At 38.2% G+C, this 16,506-nt stretch overlaps 1 protein-coding gene across 1 annotated transcript; it reads right to left on the bottom strand.

Moving 5' to 3' along the window:
• Nucleotides 1–1,374: 1,374 nt before the first annotated feature.
• On the bottom strand, nt 1,375–9,312 carry LOC129541427 (olfactory receptor 10R2). Its single transcript, XM_088834960.1, has 2 exons — nt 9,277–9,312; nt 1,375–2,322 (listed from the first exon to the last, which is right to left on the bottom strand). Exons 1-2 carry the CDS (start codon nt 9,298–9,300, stop codon nt 1,375–1,377), a joined length of 972 nt encoding a protein of 323 aa, XP_088691086.1. The 5' UTR covers nt 9,301–9,312.
• Nucleotides 9,313–16,506: the final 7,194 nt, after the last annotated feature.

Genomic DNA, 16,506 nt, shown 5'->3' with positions numbered 1-16,506 from the left:
TCCCTATTGGTTGTGACAGAGTTGCCAAATTCAGACTTAGTTACAGTATTTCTCCATTATCAAAATAATCTTGAATAAAATCTTCCTTGTCTGTTTAATACAATTTTTGACTTGACATAATTTTTGGCACAATTTTTGACTTGACATAAAGAATAAGCAAAAAGCACATTTGTCTCCAGGGCTTCCCTGGTGACTCAATGGTAAAGAATCTTCCCCCAGTGCAGAAGCTGCAAGACCAGACAAGTGTTCAGTTCCTGGATTGGGAAGATCCCCTGCGGGAGGGCATGGCAACCTATTCTAGAATCCTTGCCTAGAGAACCCCATGGACAGAGGAACATGGAAGGCTACAGTCCATAGGATTGCAAAGAGTCAGACAGGACTGAAGCGACTCAGCAAGGCACTCTTGACTCCAAATGAAAACAATTTCTCTCTCGTCTAGAAACACTAAGAAAAAGATGAGTTAAATTTAAAAGTCATTCAGGAGGTCCACACTGAAAAGGATAACAGAAAATTAAACCCATAAAGCAGGATAGATAAAAACTTTTAAAAATCACTTTAGTGTCAGACTACTGCAAACAAAACTCACCCACATTTTATGAAAGTTGATCAAGGCATTAAGTATAAAGTCTACTTCTGGAGTTTTCTATTTAATTGCTGCAACTCCTGGACATATAGAATTTGATTTCCTAACGTCTACATACTCTGTAGTAGATGAGTATATCTATGAGTAGATGCAAGAAAGCCAATTAATTTATCCTGTCACTATTTTCAAATTACAAAACATAAAATCTGTGCCAGAAGGATATAAATAATTTCTCAAACAGGTAAAAAGGAACACTGTAATGTTCAAATGTATAATGTAGAAAGATTAAATGGTAATATAGAGTGAAATGATTTAGATAAGGTTGGCCATGAGCAAAGACTCTCAACGAATTGGGTCTGTGAATGGATTTAGATATGCTACTAACTCCTTAAATTGTAAGTCTTCCCCCACTCATATTCATGAGGTTAATTTCATGTTTGGATATTGCTTTCAAAAATACTGTCTGTTGCAATATGTGGACTAGAATGAGTAATGATTCACTATGGTCATAACACTGATCAGGCCAAATGAATGACTATTTTTACAGTCAGTAACATTCTAAACTCAATAAACGTCAAAGTAACATCTTATTCTAAAAGAAAAAATAGACATTAGTGTCACATAATTAACTCTATCTGAACTTTTCTATATTGCAATTGAGTTACAAAAGCTGAGAGAAGAAAATGTGCCAATTATTCTCAAAAAAACAGAAATGCTCAGTTAAAAAGATATGGAAATACATTCTTTGTTAGAGAGCTATATTTATTACAGAATTGAAATATAATAATATATCAATCAAACAATTTTAGGGATCCTTTTTTCCCCAACACTTTTCTAATAGCGACTTGAACGTCCTTGTTTCTTAGACTGTATACCATGGGGTTTAATAATGGAGTGACAATAGTGTATGTCACTGTTACCAACCTGTCCATGTTGGACACATAGTTTGCTGTTGGTCTCAAGTAGATATAGGATGCACAGCCGTAGTGAACAATGACAACAGTGAGATGAGACACACAGGTGGAAAAGGCCTTCCGTCTGCCTTCAGCAGAGGGAATCTTCAGGATAGTCCTCAGGATGCAGATATAAGAAACACAAATGAATAAAAATGGGACCACGAGTACAAGAACACCACAGATGAATATGACAAGTTCATGAGCATCTGTATTTGTGCAAGACAGACGAATAACTGGTGAGATGTCACAGAAGTAATGGTTGACTTTGTTGGCACTACAGAAAGGGAGGCTGAAAACTAAATATACTACTGTTAGTGAGGTCAAGAACCCACCAATCCCACAGAGGGCTCCCAATTTACCACACATCTGCCAACTCATAAGGACAGGGTAATGTAGAGGGTGACAGATGGCAGCATAACGATCATAGCCCATAACTCCCAATAACAAGCAATTGGTAATAGCAAAACCAAGGAAGAAGAACATTTGGATGGCACAACAGGTGAAGGAGATTGTCCTGGCCACAGAAAAGAGATTGATGAGCATCTTGGGTAGGATGACGAAGGCATAGCAGGTCTCTGATGTTGAGAGAATGCCGAGGAAGAAGTACATTGGCGTGTGGAGGCTTTTGTCCAGGCGGATGACACTAACAATCGTGACATTGCCACTGAGAATGACTAAGTACAGAAAAAGGAAAACCGCAAAGAGAACAAGCTGAATGTCACCAAGACTTGAAAAACCCAGTAAAAGGAACTCGGTGACCATGGTGAGGTTTTCTGCCAAGACCTGAAAACAAAAGGGAAGTAAATGCATTCAGGTACATAAATATACAAATCTAGGGTATGTAGGCTTGTATTCCTTTCTTGAAATGTTGGAAAGATCTTGACTTTTCTAGTTCCTAGGAGCCTCTCGTTCATTATCCTCCTCTCCCTTCTTCAAACCCAGGAAAAATATATCTCTTTTTCCAACTCTGATTCTGTCTTTCACTTTTAAGAACACTGTGTTTACATGGTGAAGTCCAAATAATATAAGCTAATCTCTCTAGCTGAAGGTCACAGGGTTAGCAATGTTAATTTTACCTCTAGCCTAAATCCTCCTTTTTCAAGTAACCTAAATTATTGGTGATAGAAGTGGTGCTGTAAAGAGCAATATTGCATAGGAACCTGGAATGTTAGGTCCATGAATCAAGGCAAATTGGAAATGATCAAACAGGAGATGGCAAGAGTGAACATAGACACTCCAGTAATCAGTGGATTAAAATGGACTGGAATGGGTGAATTTAACTCAGATGACCATTATATCTACTACTGTGAGCAGGAATCCCTTAGAAGAAATGGAGTAGCCATCATGGTCAACAAAAGAGTCCGAAATGCAGTACTTGGATGCAATCTTAAAAATGACAGAATGATTTCTGTTCGTTTCCAAGGCAAACCATTCAATATTACATTAATCCAGGCCTATGCCCCAACCAGTAACGCTGAAGAAGCCGAAGTTGAACGGTTCTATGAAGACCTACAAGACCTTTTAGAACTAACACCCAAAAAAGATGTCCTTTTCATTAAAGGGGACTGGAATGCAAAAGTAGGAAGTCAAGAAACACCTGGAGTAACAGGCAAATTTAGACTTGAAGCACGGAATGAAGCAGGGCAAAGGCTAATAGAGTTTTCTCAAGAGAATGCACTGGTCATAGCAAACACCCTCTTTCAACAACACAAGAGAAGACTCTACACATGGACATCACCAGATGGTCAACACCGAAATCAGATTGATTATATTCTTTGCAGCCAAAGATGGAGAAGCTCTATACAGTTAGCAAAAAGAAGACCAGGAGCTGACTGTGGCTCAGATCATGAACTCCTTATTGCCAAATTCAGACTGAAATTGAAGAAAGTAGGGAAAACCACTAGACCATTCAGATATGACCTAAATCAAATCCCTTATGATTATACAGTGGAAGTGAGAAATAGATTTAAGGGACTAGATCTGACAGATAGAGTGCCTGATGAACTCTGGACAGAGGTTCATGACATTGTACAGGAGACAGGGATCAAGACCATCCCCGAGAAAAGGAAATACAAAAAAGGAAAATGGCTGTCTGAGGAGGCCTTACAAACAGCTTTGAAAAGAAGAGAAGTGAAAAGCAAAGGAGAAAAGGAAAGATATAAGCATCTGAATGCAGAGTTCCAAAGAATAGCAAGGAGAGATAAGAAAGCCTTCCTCAGGGATCAATGCAAAGAAATAGAGGAAAACAACAGAATAGGAAAAACAAGAGATCTCTTCAAGAAAATTAGAGATTCCAAGGGAACATTTCATGCAAAGATGGGCTCGATAAAGGACAGAAATGGTATGGACCTAACAGAAGCAGAAGATATTAAGAAGAGGTGGCAAGAATACACAGAAGAACTGTATGAAAAAGGTCTTCACGACCAAGATAGTCATGATAACGTGATCAGTGACCTAGAGCCAGACATCTTGGAATGTGAAGTCAAGTGGGCCTTAGAAAGCATCACTACGAACAAAGCTAGTGGAGGTGATGGAATTCCAGTTGAGCTATTTCAAATCCTGAAAGATGGTGCTGTGAAAGTGCTGCACTCAATATGCCAGAAAATTTGGAAAACTCAGCGGTGGCCACAGGACTGGAAAAGGTCAGTCTTCATTCCAATCCCAAAGAAAGGGAATGCCAAAGAATGCTCAAACGACCGCACAATTGCACTCATCTCACACGCTAGTAAAGTCATGCTCAAAATTCTCCAAGCCAGGTTTCAGAAATATGTGAACCGTGAACTCCCAGATGTTCAAGCAGGTTTTAGAAAAGGCAGAGGCACCAGAGATCAAATTGCCAACATCCGCTGGATCATGGAGAAAGGAAGAGAGTTCCAGAAAAACATCTATTTCTGCTTCATTGACTATGCCAAAGCCTTTGACTGTGTGGATCACAACAAACTGTGGAAAATTCTGAAAAAGATGGGAATACCAGACCACCTGACTTGCCTCCTGAGAAACCTGTATGCAGATCAGGAAGCAACAGTCAGAACTGTCCATGGACCAACAGACTGGTTCCAAATAGGAAAAGGAGTGCGTCAAGGCTGTATATTGTCACCTTGCTTATTGAACTTCTATGCAGAGTACATCATGAGGAACGCTGGGCTGGAAGAAGCACAAGCTGGAATCAAGATTGCTGGGAGAAATATCAATAACCTCAGATATGCAGATGACACCACCCTTATGGCAGAAAGTGAAGAGGAACTCAAAAGCCTCTTGATGAAAGTGAAAGAGGAGAGTGAAAAGGTTGGCTTGAAGCTCAACATTCAGAAAACAAAGATCATGGCATCTGGCCTCATCACTTCATGGGAAATAGGTGGAAAAACAGTGGAAACAGTGTCAGACTTTATTTTTTTTGGTGGGGGGGCTCCAAAATCACTGCAGATGCTGATTGCAGCCATGAAATTAAAAGACGCTTGCTCCTTGGAAGGAAAGTTATGACCAACCTTGATAGTATATTAAAAAGCAGAGACATTACTTTGCCAACAAAGGTCCGTCTAGTCAAGGCTATGTTTTTTCCTGTGGTCATGTATGGATGTGAGAGTTGGACTGTGAAGAAAGCTGATCGCTGGAGAATTGATGCTTTTGAACTGTGGTGTTGGAGAAGACTCTTGAGAGTCCCTTATACTGCAAGGAGATCCAACCAGTCCATTCTAAAGATCAATCCTGGGTGTTCATTGGAAGGACTGATGCTAAAGCTGATACTGCAATACTTTGGCCACCTCATGCGACGAGTTGACTCACTGGAAAAGACTCTGATGCTGGGAATGGTTGGGGGCGGGAGGGGAAGGAGACAACAGAGAATGAGATGGCTGGATGGCATCACCGACTCTGTGGACATGAGTTTCAGTGAACTCCGGGAGTTGGTGATGGACAGGGAGGCCTAGCGTGCTGTGATTCATGGGGTCGCGGAGAGTCGGACACGACTGAGCGACTGAACTGAACTGAACTGAACTGATTTGCATGTTTCTGGGATTGATACATGGACATCTTTGAAAGGACATTATTCTTCCTCCTACAAGTTGATTACAAACTTACATTATACACCTTACAAACTGCAAATATGAAACAAAGAAAGTAAATCCTTTTTAATGGCATAAAACTAGCATCAAATTTAACAAAAGAGGAGCAACATCTATACACAGAAAAGCATCAAACATTGCTGAGAAAAATTAAAGATCCAAATAAATGAAAAGAAAACCATGTTCATGGATTAGAAAATTCGACATTATGAGATAATTATGAGAACGGTGATCCATATATTCATTACAGACTTTAAAAAATTGACAAAGAAATCACAAAATAAATATGGAAAGGAACTAGAATAACCAAAATAATTGTGAAAATGAACGGCAAAGATAGAAAATTTATACTTTCTGACTGCAAACTTTACCCTAATGATGGAGTAATCAAGAAAGCATGGTACTGGCATATAGATACACATATAGATAATGGTTAGAACTGAGAGCTCACAAATGTACACTTTAAAGGGTACCATTGTGAAAATGAAGAAAACATCGTACAGAAAAAATGCATTCACAAAACATGTATCTGATAAGGGATTTGAATCCAGGATATACATATAACTCTTACAATTAAAATAAGAGAAAGATGCAGTTTAAAAATGGGCAAACTCTTTAAGTAGACATTTCATCAAAGTGTATCAGTGGCTGCTGCTGCTATGTCACTTCAGTCGTGTCCGACTCTGTGTGACCCCATAGACGGAAGCCCACCAGGCTCCCCCGTCCCTGGGATTCTCCAGGCAAGAACACTGGAGTGGGTTGCCATTTCCTTCTCCAATGTGTGAAAGTGAAAAGTAAAAGTGAAAGTGAATTCGTTCAGTTGTGTCCGACCCTTAGCGACCCCTACCAGGCTGCTCCATCCATGGGATTTTCTAGGCAAGAGTACTGGAGTGTCTTGCCATTGCCTTCTCCAGTATCAGTGGCTAGGAGGTATACAAAGATACATTCAGCATCACTCGCCATTAGAGAACTGCAAATTAAAGCCACAAAAGTGATTACTGTTCATATGCACTAGGATGACTGTAATGAAAGCGATAGATACTAAGAGGTGCTGGTAAGGGGGCAGAGAGGCTGGAACCTTCACATTTTGCTGATGGAAGTGTAATATTATGCAGTCACTTTTGAAAAGATTTTCACAGTTTCTTCTAGTGATAAATATAAACTTAGCTAATGACATAGCAATTTTATTCTCAGGAATACAACAGAAGGAAGTCAATACTAACCACATAAATATTTTTTTGTGAGTGTTCTTAGTAGCATTATTGATAATAGCCAAAAGGAGAAAACTATTCAATTTACTGCATCCCAATATACGAAGAAATAAATTTATGGGCAGACAAAATCTGATATACCCATAAAATTGATTATTATATTCAGTAATAAAAGGAAGAACTCTGGTGCATTCCACAGCATAAATATCTTCAAAAATATTACGCTAAATGATAGTTCAGTTCAGTTCAGTTGCTCAGTCATGTCTGACTCTTTGCAACCCCATGAATAACAGCATGCCAGTATGTCTATCACCAACTCCCAGAGTTCACTCAAACTCATGTTCATCAAGTCAGTGATGCCATCCAGCCATCTCATTCTCTGTCATCCCCTTCTCCTCCCACCCCAAGTCCCTCCCAGCATCAGAGTCTTTTCCAGTGAGTCAACTCTTCGCATGAGGTGGGAGTCAAGTACGAAAGACTACACATTGGAAATTCTATGTGTATGAAATGTGTAGGAAAGGAAAATATATATCAGCAGAAAGAAAATTAGTTGTAACCTTGGGATGGGGACAGGATGGAATTTGGCTGCAAACAGATAAGAGGTTATCTTTTGGGATGATGAAAATGTCCTAAAACTTTATTGTGGTGATGACCACACAACTCTACTGATTTGTACAAATATAATAGGTGAATTTCATGGTATATTAAGCTATTTTTAAGACACTATTTTAAAGGAAACTGATATATTGGTGATTTAATTTTTATAAGTATATTTATTTTAATTACTAAATGGAAGCCTTTGGAACATTAGGATCCATTTAATTTTCATTATATGAGTCCTTCTCTGGGATGTTTCAGTGTTTCTGAAACACATTACAGATCTTAAAAAAAAAATCTTGTTAAGTAATTTTAAACATAATTTTTTTACATTTTTAGCAACTTAAATTTTTCCATGATAGTAAATTACCATGTTCAATTTTATCTCCAAACCACAATAAATATACAGTTAAAAAAATACAGAAAAGATGACTGTATACTTGCAATAGATGAGTGGGATAGAGGTTCTACTGCATTCAGTACAGAGGGAATGAGTTAGATTGTGAATTATGACTATTTAACATGCTCTCTCCTTTGAACAATCACAATACAGACATTCATGAAAAATAAGAAAACATTCTCCAGCTGATTCAAACCAATGACACCAAAAGACTCACTGTCTGTATTTATAAACATGATAACTATATTCTTAAGTAACCAGAACTGCTCCTACAAACTTTCATTTTCTTTTCCCTTTCCCTTTACTTCCTTAATAAATAGAAAAAATATTGTGTAAGTGTCCAACTCATACAATTTTCAAAAATTTCTTGTGGCTATTTCAAGAAAAAAAAAAAGCAAAAAAATTTAAAAGATTAGAAAAAAAGTATTATTTGATTGGAAAAAATGGAAAAATTAAGCTCAAAACTAAAAACAGTATATCAGAGAGCAGTAAATAACCAAAAATTTGACTGTATAAAATAAAACACATTGTCAACAAAAGCACAATCAGAAATATCAGAAAACAAATAATAAATTAAAAATTACCAAAATCATTTCAAAATATTAATATTAACAAAAATGTATTACAAACTGATGGAGAAAATAAACTTCTGGCATAGAAAATGGATTTAGTATATGTTTTATGAAAAAGAAATAACATGTATCGAATATATAAAAATTAGTTTTACATTATTTTCAGTGCAAGTTAAACTGAAAGATCATTGATACTCACCAAAGTATCAATAGTGATGTGGATTATATGATTAGTAAAAGTGCTAATGCTAATATGTTTAAAAATAAGCTTTAATTTTATGGAAAGAAGTTGGTCAAAATGTATCAAGGCCCTTGAATATATTCATTTATTTTTCTTCAATAATTCTGTTTGAAATCTATCAAAAATAGAATTTGATGTTTCTTCATCTGAAAAATGGCAAATGTGAGAATTAAATGTATGTGTAAATAAGTATGTGGAAAGTATGTTGAAAGTGCTTAAAATATCATGTACTACATAAGAAGCATGCTACTAATGGTGTGATTTTCTTTGACTATCGCTTTTTTGTTGTTGCTGTCTGGGGGGTTTTGTTTATTTTTCTGGGTTATTTCCTCACTAAATGAATCAGCTGTTCAAAGACAGTGATTTTGAAACTTTATGCTTATCCCATCTCTGAGGTTACAGAATCAAGTTAACGGTCAACACCAGTAGTTTTAATAACCAACAGTATAGATGAGAGAAATGAATGAAAGTATACAATGAATGAGTGACCTTTCTTTAGAGCGAATCTTCTGTTTTAGGCTGTGTGTGTACATGTGCACTTGCATGATAGGTGGGAATTAAAACCTTACAGGGCAAACCATGAGCATAGAATACACAACACAAGGGGCTGAGAGCTTTGTTGGAAAACAAAGTTGTTATTATTATTTTTTTTAACCTTTTCAGGCCCCTTTCTTTCCATATCTGGTGCTTTTTACAGGCCTGATTTTTCTCTAGAGGCAGAAGAGAAATCTGAAGAGAATCAGTGTTTCTGAAAATGAAAAATGTATATCATCATACTCTTTACTTTCAATATAATTTGCCTTTCCTCTCTCATAAAAGGACCCAATGAGGGAAATTAGGGGGAAAAAATCATTCAAGACAAGAACCTATAGCTTTTTACTTCCACCGCTTTTGACCTGAGGACACCAACTGGAACTGAACTTCTTCAAGAGTTACTTGGGCAGCAAGAATATAGGGTCCTGAGTATGGAAAGCAAGGCATTACAGACAGAGAGAAATCTTGGACAGGGTGGCAGGAACATGAGAGTAAACAGGGAAAGTGAGTATTGAAACAGCTCAGCTGGGAAGAAGTGGTGAATGAAGAGAAATTAAATATGTTACCAAGTACCTTTTACCCAAAACTTTATAATGATATGTTCCAATCCTTGGCAAAGATGGGGGGAAGGACTATTGATAAATTCAGTTCTCACTACATTCCAAATTTGTCTCTTCCATCTCCCAGATTCTATCCCAATATTTTTAATCATGTGGACACTGAGTATGCAGTGAGCCATGCTGTATCACATCAATGACTTTTTTAGTTTTGGGCAGATCCTCTGAACTCTCAGGAAAAAGGAAAACATCTCTTCAAGTTTCATTACCATAGCACTTCTTTCAATTTAACAAATATTTATTGAGTATACAGTAAGTCACAGTCACTCTATTAGATATTTGGAATACATCAGTGAATAAAACGATTCCAGCCCTTATTAAATATATATTCTAGAACTTCTCACATTTTAGATAATTATAGATAGTGACCTCACTTGCTCAGGAAAAATCAAGTTCTTAGAAAGCAGACACCATGTTGCTGTTCAGGTGACAAAGTTTATGTGCCAGGAAACATGTATTCACACGCATCCCTCTAACCCATCAGCATCAGAGTTTCTAGTAAATATCAAATATTCAAAATATATGTGGGAGAATAAATGATTAAGCAAATTAAGATATGAATGAATCATCACAGTCGATTCATATATATTTGTCAAGCAGCTGGTAAAAATATTAAATGAGCAAAGAAGCTGGAATAAAATTTATATTGTAAAATACTGTAAAATTTATGTTGCACTGGATATGAAGTAAAAAGGCAGAAATATTGTTCATATTTCAGCATTTTTTAAAGAAATAAGTAAAGTTTCCCAAATCTTTGAAATTTGAAATATTATGAGAATTAATGAACAGAAAAAGTAAAATTTTGCCCAGAATTACACATAAGAAGCCCTTATTAAGTATTTCCTTCTTTCTGAAGATCAATATTACAGATACCTCCTATAAACCTTCTGCAATATCATATCACTAATGTTTTCTTTTCTCCAAACCTCAGCATTCTCTTGTCTACCCATTCAGCAGCTTCCCCTATAACCACTCCCCAATCCTTATCTATCATGTATACAAAGACCATAGTTTTTTTAAAAATCCACATTTCTGAATTGAACATAAGATAAAAAGCACAAGTAGCTATTATCTAGGATCCAGTAGAGTTATATTCTGTAATCTACTTATTAAATAAGGAAGCCCAAGTCATAAATATGAAAGAGCTTCATGTTCTCCAAAATGTGAGTCCTGGGCTGCAGTGGAATGCACTTGTCCTGTTTTTTTATCATGGCCTTAAGAAAATGTCCAGATAATTTGCTGCAAACAGCCATTCCCATATTCCCATACAGATCTTCCTCCCATTCTCTCAAAATTGTTTAAACCAGTAACAAGACTCACCCCCACACTCCCAAGAACAATATCCATTGTGCTCCAACTGAATAGCCCTAACCCAGCTATAACCTGTGTTAGTATTATTAATAGGCATTTTTCTGACTATCAGCACTAGCGTATATTCCTCATTTGATGACTTCACTACTCAGCACCCTAGGGAGTAATTACTGCTTCACTCCTAAAACAGGTCCTGCCTTCCCTTCCTGTGACCCAAGGGGAAAACAGACCTTGAGGCTCTCTTGCCAAAACGTGAACCATGTAATAGTCCAGGAGAATGTGTCAGTCTCCTATTTGAGGCTCCTTAATGTGGTGGTTCCTGGAGAAGGAAATGGCAACCCACTCCAGTGTTCTTGCCTGGAGAATCCCAAGAACGGGGGAGCCTGGTGGGCTGCCGTATATGGGGTTGCACAGAGTCAGACGCGACTGAAGCAACTTAGCAGCAGCAGAAGCAGCAGTATGGTTGTTCATTAGAAATGTGGAGGCTGCTGGACATATTAGCAGAAAAGACCTAATAACTTCCACTCACACACTTGTTTTTCATCCGTTGGTCGGAAGGAAGAATTTCCTAAGCTTTCCATCTTGCCTTCTTGCCTCTTCCTCAAAGACGAGGAGTATTTTATTGAGTTGTATGGGATATATAATATTCTGGATATTAATCCTTTGTCAGTTATTAAAGCCCCTTTCAACAACCCCTTTTCCTGAAAAAAAAAAAATTTCCCTTTTTTTGTTCTTTGGATTTGCCTATGGCCCACCATAATTTCCATATCCCAAATTGCATTTGCTCTGGCTATTTGTGTGTGTGTGTGTATGATGAACTTAGCATCTCAATAAGTTAGTAAATGATTTAATAAATGGTTTAAGGGCAATACACTATTGATTTAATATTAAATTCTGCATTAATTCAAAATATATTCAATGCTGAATATTCATTAGAATATTTGTATCTTTCCAAATGAGTCAGTTCTTCACATCAGGTGGCCAAAGTATTGGAATTTCAGTATCAAACCTTCCAATGAATATTCAGGACAGATTTCCTTTAGGATTGACAGGGTGGATCTCCTGCAGTCCAAGGGACTCTCAAGAGTCTTCTGCAACACCACAGTTCAAAAGCATCAGTGCTTTGACACTCAGCTTTCTTTATGTTCCAAATCTCACATCCATACTTGACTACTGGAAAAACCACAGATTTAACTAGACAGACATTTATTGGCAAAGTAATGTCTCTGCTTTTAAATATGCTATCTAGATTGATCATAGCTTTTCTTTCAAGAAGCAAGTGTCTTTTAATTTCATGGCTGCAGTCACCATCTGCAGTGATTTGGAAGTCCAAAAAAAAAAAAAAAAAAAAAGTCTCTCACTGTTTCCATTGTTTCTCCATCTATTTGTCATGAAGTGGTGGGACCAGATTCCAAGATCTTAGTTTTCTGAATGTTGAGTTTTAAGCCAACTTTTTCAATCTCTTTTCTCACTTTCATCAAGAGGCTCTTTAGTTCTTCTTCACTTTGTGCCATAAGGGTGGTGTTATCTGATTATCTGAGGTTATTGATATTTCTCCTGGCTATCTTGATTCCAGCTTGTGCTTCATCCCACCTGGCATTTTGCATGATGTACTCTGCATAGAAGTTAAATAAACAGGCTGACAATATACAGCCTTGATGTACCCTCTTCCTGATTAGCAACCAGTCTGTTCTTCCATGTCCAGTTTTAACTTTTACTTCTTGACCTGCATACAGATTTCTCAGGAAGCAGATAAGGTCTGGTGTTTCCTTCTCTTGAAGAATTTTCCACAGTGTGCTGTGAGCCACAAGTAAACAGCTTTGGTATAGTCAATAAAGCAGAAGTAGACGTTTTTCTGGAACTCTCTTGCTTTCTCAATAATCCAATGAATGTTGGCAATTTGATCTTTGGTTCTTCTACCTTTTACAAATTCAGCTTGAACATCTGGAAGTTCTTGGTTCATGTACTGTTGAAGCCTGGTTTGGAGAATTTTGAGCATTCCTTTGCTAGAGTGTGAGATGAGTGCAATTGTGAGGTAGATTGAGCATTCTTTGGCATTGCCTTTCTTTGGCTTTGGAATGAAAACTGAGCTTTTCCAGTCCCATGGTCACTGCTGAGTTTTCCAAATTTGCTGGTATATTGAGTGCAGCACTTTCACAACATCATCTTTTAGGATTTGAAATAGTTCAACTGGAATTCCATCACCTCCATTAGCTTTGTTCGTAGTGATGCTTCCTAAAGCCCACTTGACTCTGCATTCCAGGATGTCTGGCTATAGGTGAGTGATCATACCTTTGTGGTTATCTGGGTCATGAATATCTTTTTCATTTAGTTCTTCTTTGTATTCTTGCCACCTCTTCTTAATCTCTTCTGCTTCTGTTAGATCTACACCATTATTGTGTAGATAATGTCCTTTATTGTGTCCATCTTTGCATGAAATATTCCCCTGGTATCTCTAATTTTCTTGAAGAGATCTCCAGTCTTTCCCATTCTACTGTTTTCCTCTATTTCTTTGCACTGACCACTGAGGAAGGCTTTCTTATCTCCTAGCTATTCTTTGGAACTTTGCATTCAAATGGGTATGTCTTTCCTTTTCTCCTTTTTCTTTTACTTCTCTTCTTTTCTCAGCTATTTATAAGGCCTCCTCAGACAACCAATTTGACTTTCTGCATTTCTTTTTCTTTGGGATAATATTGGTCACCTCCTGTACAAAGTCAGGAACCTCTCTCCATAGTTTTTCAGGCACTCTATCAGATCTAATCCCTTGAATCTATTTGTCACTTACACTGTATAATCATAAGGGATTTGATTTAGGTCATACCTGAATGGTCTAGTGGTTTTCCTTACTTTCTTCAATTTAAGTCTGCATTTTGCAATAAGGAGTTCATGATCTGAGCCATAGTCAGCTCCTGGTCTTGTTTTTGCTGATGGTATAGAACTTCTCCATCTTCAGCTGCAAAGAATATAATCAATCTGATTTCAGTATTGACCATCTGGTGATGTTTATGTGTAGAGTCTTTTCTTGTGTTGTTGGAAAATGGTGTTTGCAATGACCAGTGCATTCTCTTGGCAAAACTCTGCTAGCCTTTGACCTGCTTCATTTTGCACTCCAAAGTCAAATTTGCCTGTTGCACCAGGTATCTCTTTACTTCCTACTTTTGCATTCAAGTGACCTATAATGAAAAGACATCTTTTTTGTGTGTTAGTTCTAGAAGGTATTGTAGGTCTTCATAGAACTATTCAACTTCAGCTTCTTCAGCATTACTGGTTGGGGCATGGACATGAATTACTGTGATATTGAATGGTTTGCCTTGGAAACAAACAGATCATTCTGTCATTTTTGAGACTGCATCCAAGTACTGCATTTCAGAATCTTTTGTTGACCATGAGAGCTACTCCATTTCTTCTAAGGGATTCTTGCCCACAGTAGTAGGTGTAATGGTCATCTGAGTTAAATTCACCCATTCTAGTCCAGTTTAGTTCACTGATTCCTAAAACGTCAATATACACTCTTGCCATCTCCTGTTTGACTACTTCCAATTTACCTTGTTTCATTGACCTAATATTGTCTGAGGAGGCAATATTGTTCTTTACTGCATCGAATTTTACTTCCATCACCAGTCACATCCACAGATGGTGGTTGTTCTTTTTTGGCTCCATCCTTTCATTCTTTCTGGAGTTATTTCTTCACTGTTCTCTAGTAGCATATTGGGCCTCTACCGACCTGGGGAGTTCATCTTTCAGTGTCCTATATTTTTGCCTTTTCATATTGTTCATGGGGTTCTCAAGGCAAGAATACTGAAGTGGTTTGTCATTCCCTTCTCCAGTGGACCATGTTTTGTTTTGTCAGAACTCTCCACCATGACCTGTCCAACTTGGGTGGTCCTACATGGCATGGCTCATAGTTTTATTGAGTTAGACAAGGCTGTGGTCAATGTGATCAGTTTGATTAGTTTTCTGTGATTGTGGTTTTCATTTTGTCTGCCCTTTGATGGTTAAGGATAAGAGGCATATGGAAGCTTCCTGATGGGAGAAACTGACTAGGGGGAAAACTGGGTCTTGTTCTGATGGGCTGGGCCATTCTCAGTAAATCTTTAATCCAATTTTCTGTTGAAGGGTGGAGCTGTGTTCCCTCCCTGCTATTTACCTGAGACCAAACTATGGTGGAGGTAATGAAGATGATGGTGATCTCCTTCAAAAGATCCCAGGCATGTACTGCTACACTTACTGCCCCCAACCCTGCAGCAGGTCACTACCTACCCACGCCTCCACTGGAGACTCCTGGACACTCACAGGCAAGTCTGGTGCAGTCTCTTGTGGGGTCACTGCTCCTTTCTCCTGGGTCCTGGTGCACACACAGTTCTGTTTGTGCTCGCCAAGTGTTTGTTTCCTAGTCCTGTGTAAGTTCTGGTGGCTCTGTGGTGTAGTTAATGGAGACCTCCTCCAAGAGGGCTTATTCTATACCCAGGTCTGCTGCATCCAGAGTCCCTGTGGATGCGACAGGCTACTGCTGACCCATACATCCAAAGGAGACACACAAACATTCAAAGGCAGGTCTGGCTCAGTCTCTGTGGGGCTTCCTGGTTCACACAAAGGTTTGTTTGAGCCCTCCGTGCATCTCTGGCAGGCACAGTGTTTGATTCTGAACGTCATTTCGCTCCCCCTACCATCTTGCTGGGGCTTCTCCTTTGCCCCTGGATGTGGGGTATCTTGTTTGGTGGGATCCAACATTCTCCATTGACGGTTGTTCAGCAGCAAGTTACAATTTTGGAGTTCTCACAGGTGAAGATGAGTGTACTCCTTCTACTCTGCTACCTTGCAAGCAACCCACAGTATAGTCCATGGGGTCGCAAAGAGTCAGATACGACTGGACATCTTTCACTTAAGCATCTACATAGAAGGGGAACTCGATATTTGGACACCTCTGAAAAGAAAATCTTCCACTGAAAATCAGGGTAATATAAAAACAACTTTAGTAAGAAGAAGTTTAAACTAATCAATTATCAATCAATGCATTTAGAAAAAGACTTGGAAGTTATATTCACTGTCTTTGTACCACAAATGAGAATAAATTCTGTACCTAAAGAAATTCTCTAGAGAACAATGCTGTGAACATGATCCAGGCCAGAATACGGGAGTGGGTAGCCTTTCCCTTCTCTAGAGGATCGTCCTAACTCAGGGATTGAACCCAGGTCTCTCGTATTGCAGGCAGATTCTTTACTTGCTGAATCATAAGGGAAGCCTGAGAATACTGGAGTGGATAGTCTATTCCTTCTTCAGCGGATCTTCCTGACTCAGGAATCAAACCGGGGTCTCCTGCAATACAGGCGGATTTTTTTTTTTTTTTTTTTTTTTACCAACTGAGCTATCAGGAAAGCCCTGAAAGCAACTACAAACAGAGAAAGAAACAAAAAAGGCACAGA

This window comes from Moschus berezovskii, chromosome 4 (assembly GCF_049115385.1).
Source record: "Moschus berezovskii isolate FMDL1 chromosome 4, NW_MosBer_1.0, whole genome shotgun sequence".
Taxonomy (NCBI): domain Eukaryota; kingdom Metazoa; phylum Chordata; class Mammalia; order Artiodactyla; family Moschidae; genus Moschus; species Moschus berezovskii.
This window is presented reverse-complemented; position numbering and strand designations above follow the sequence as displayed.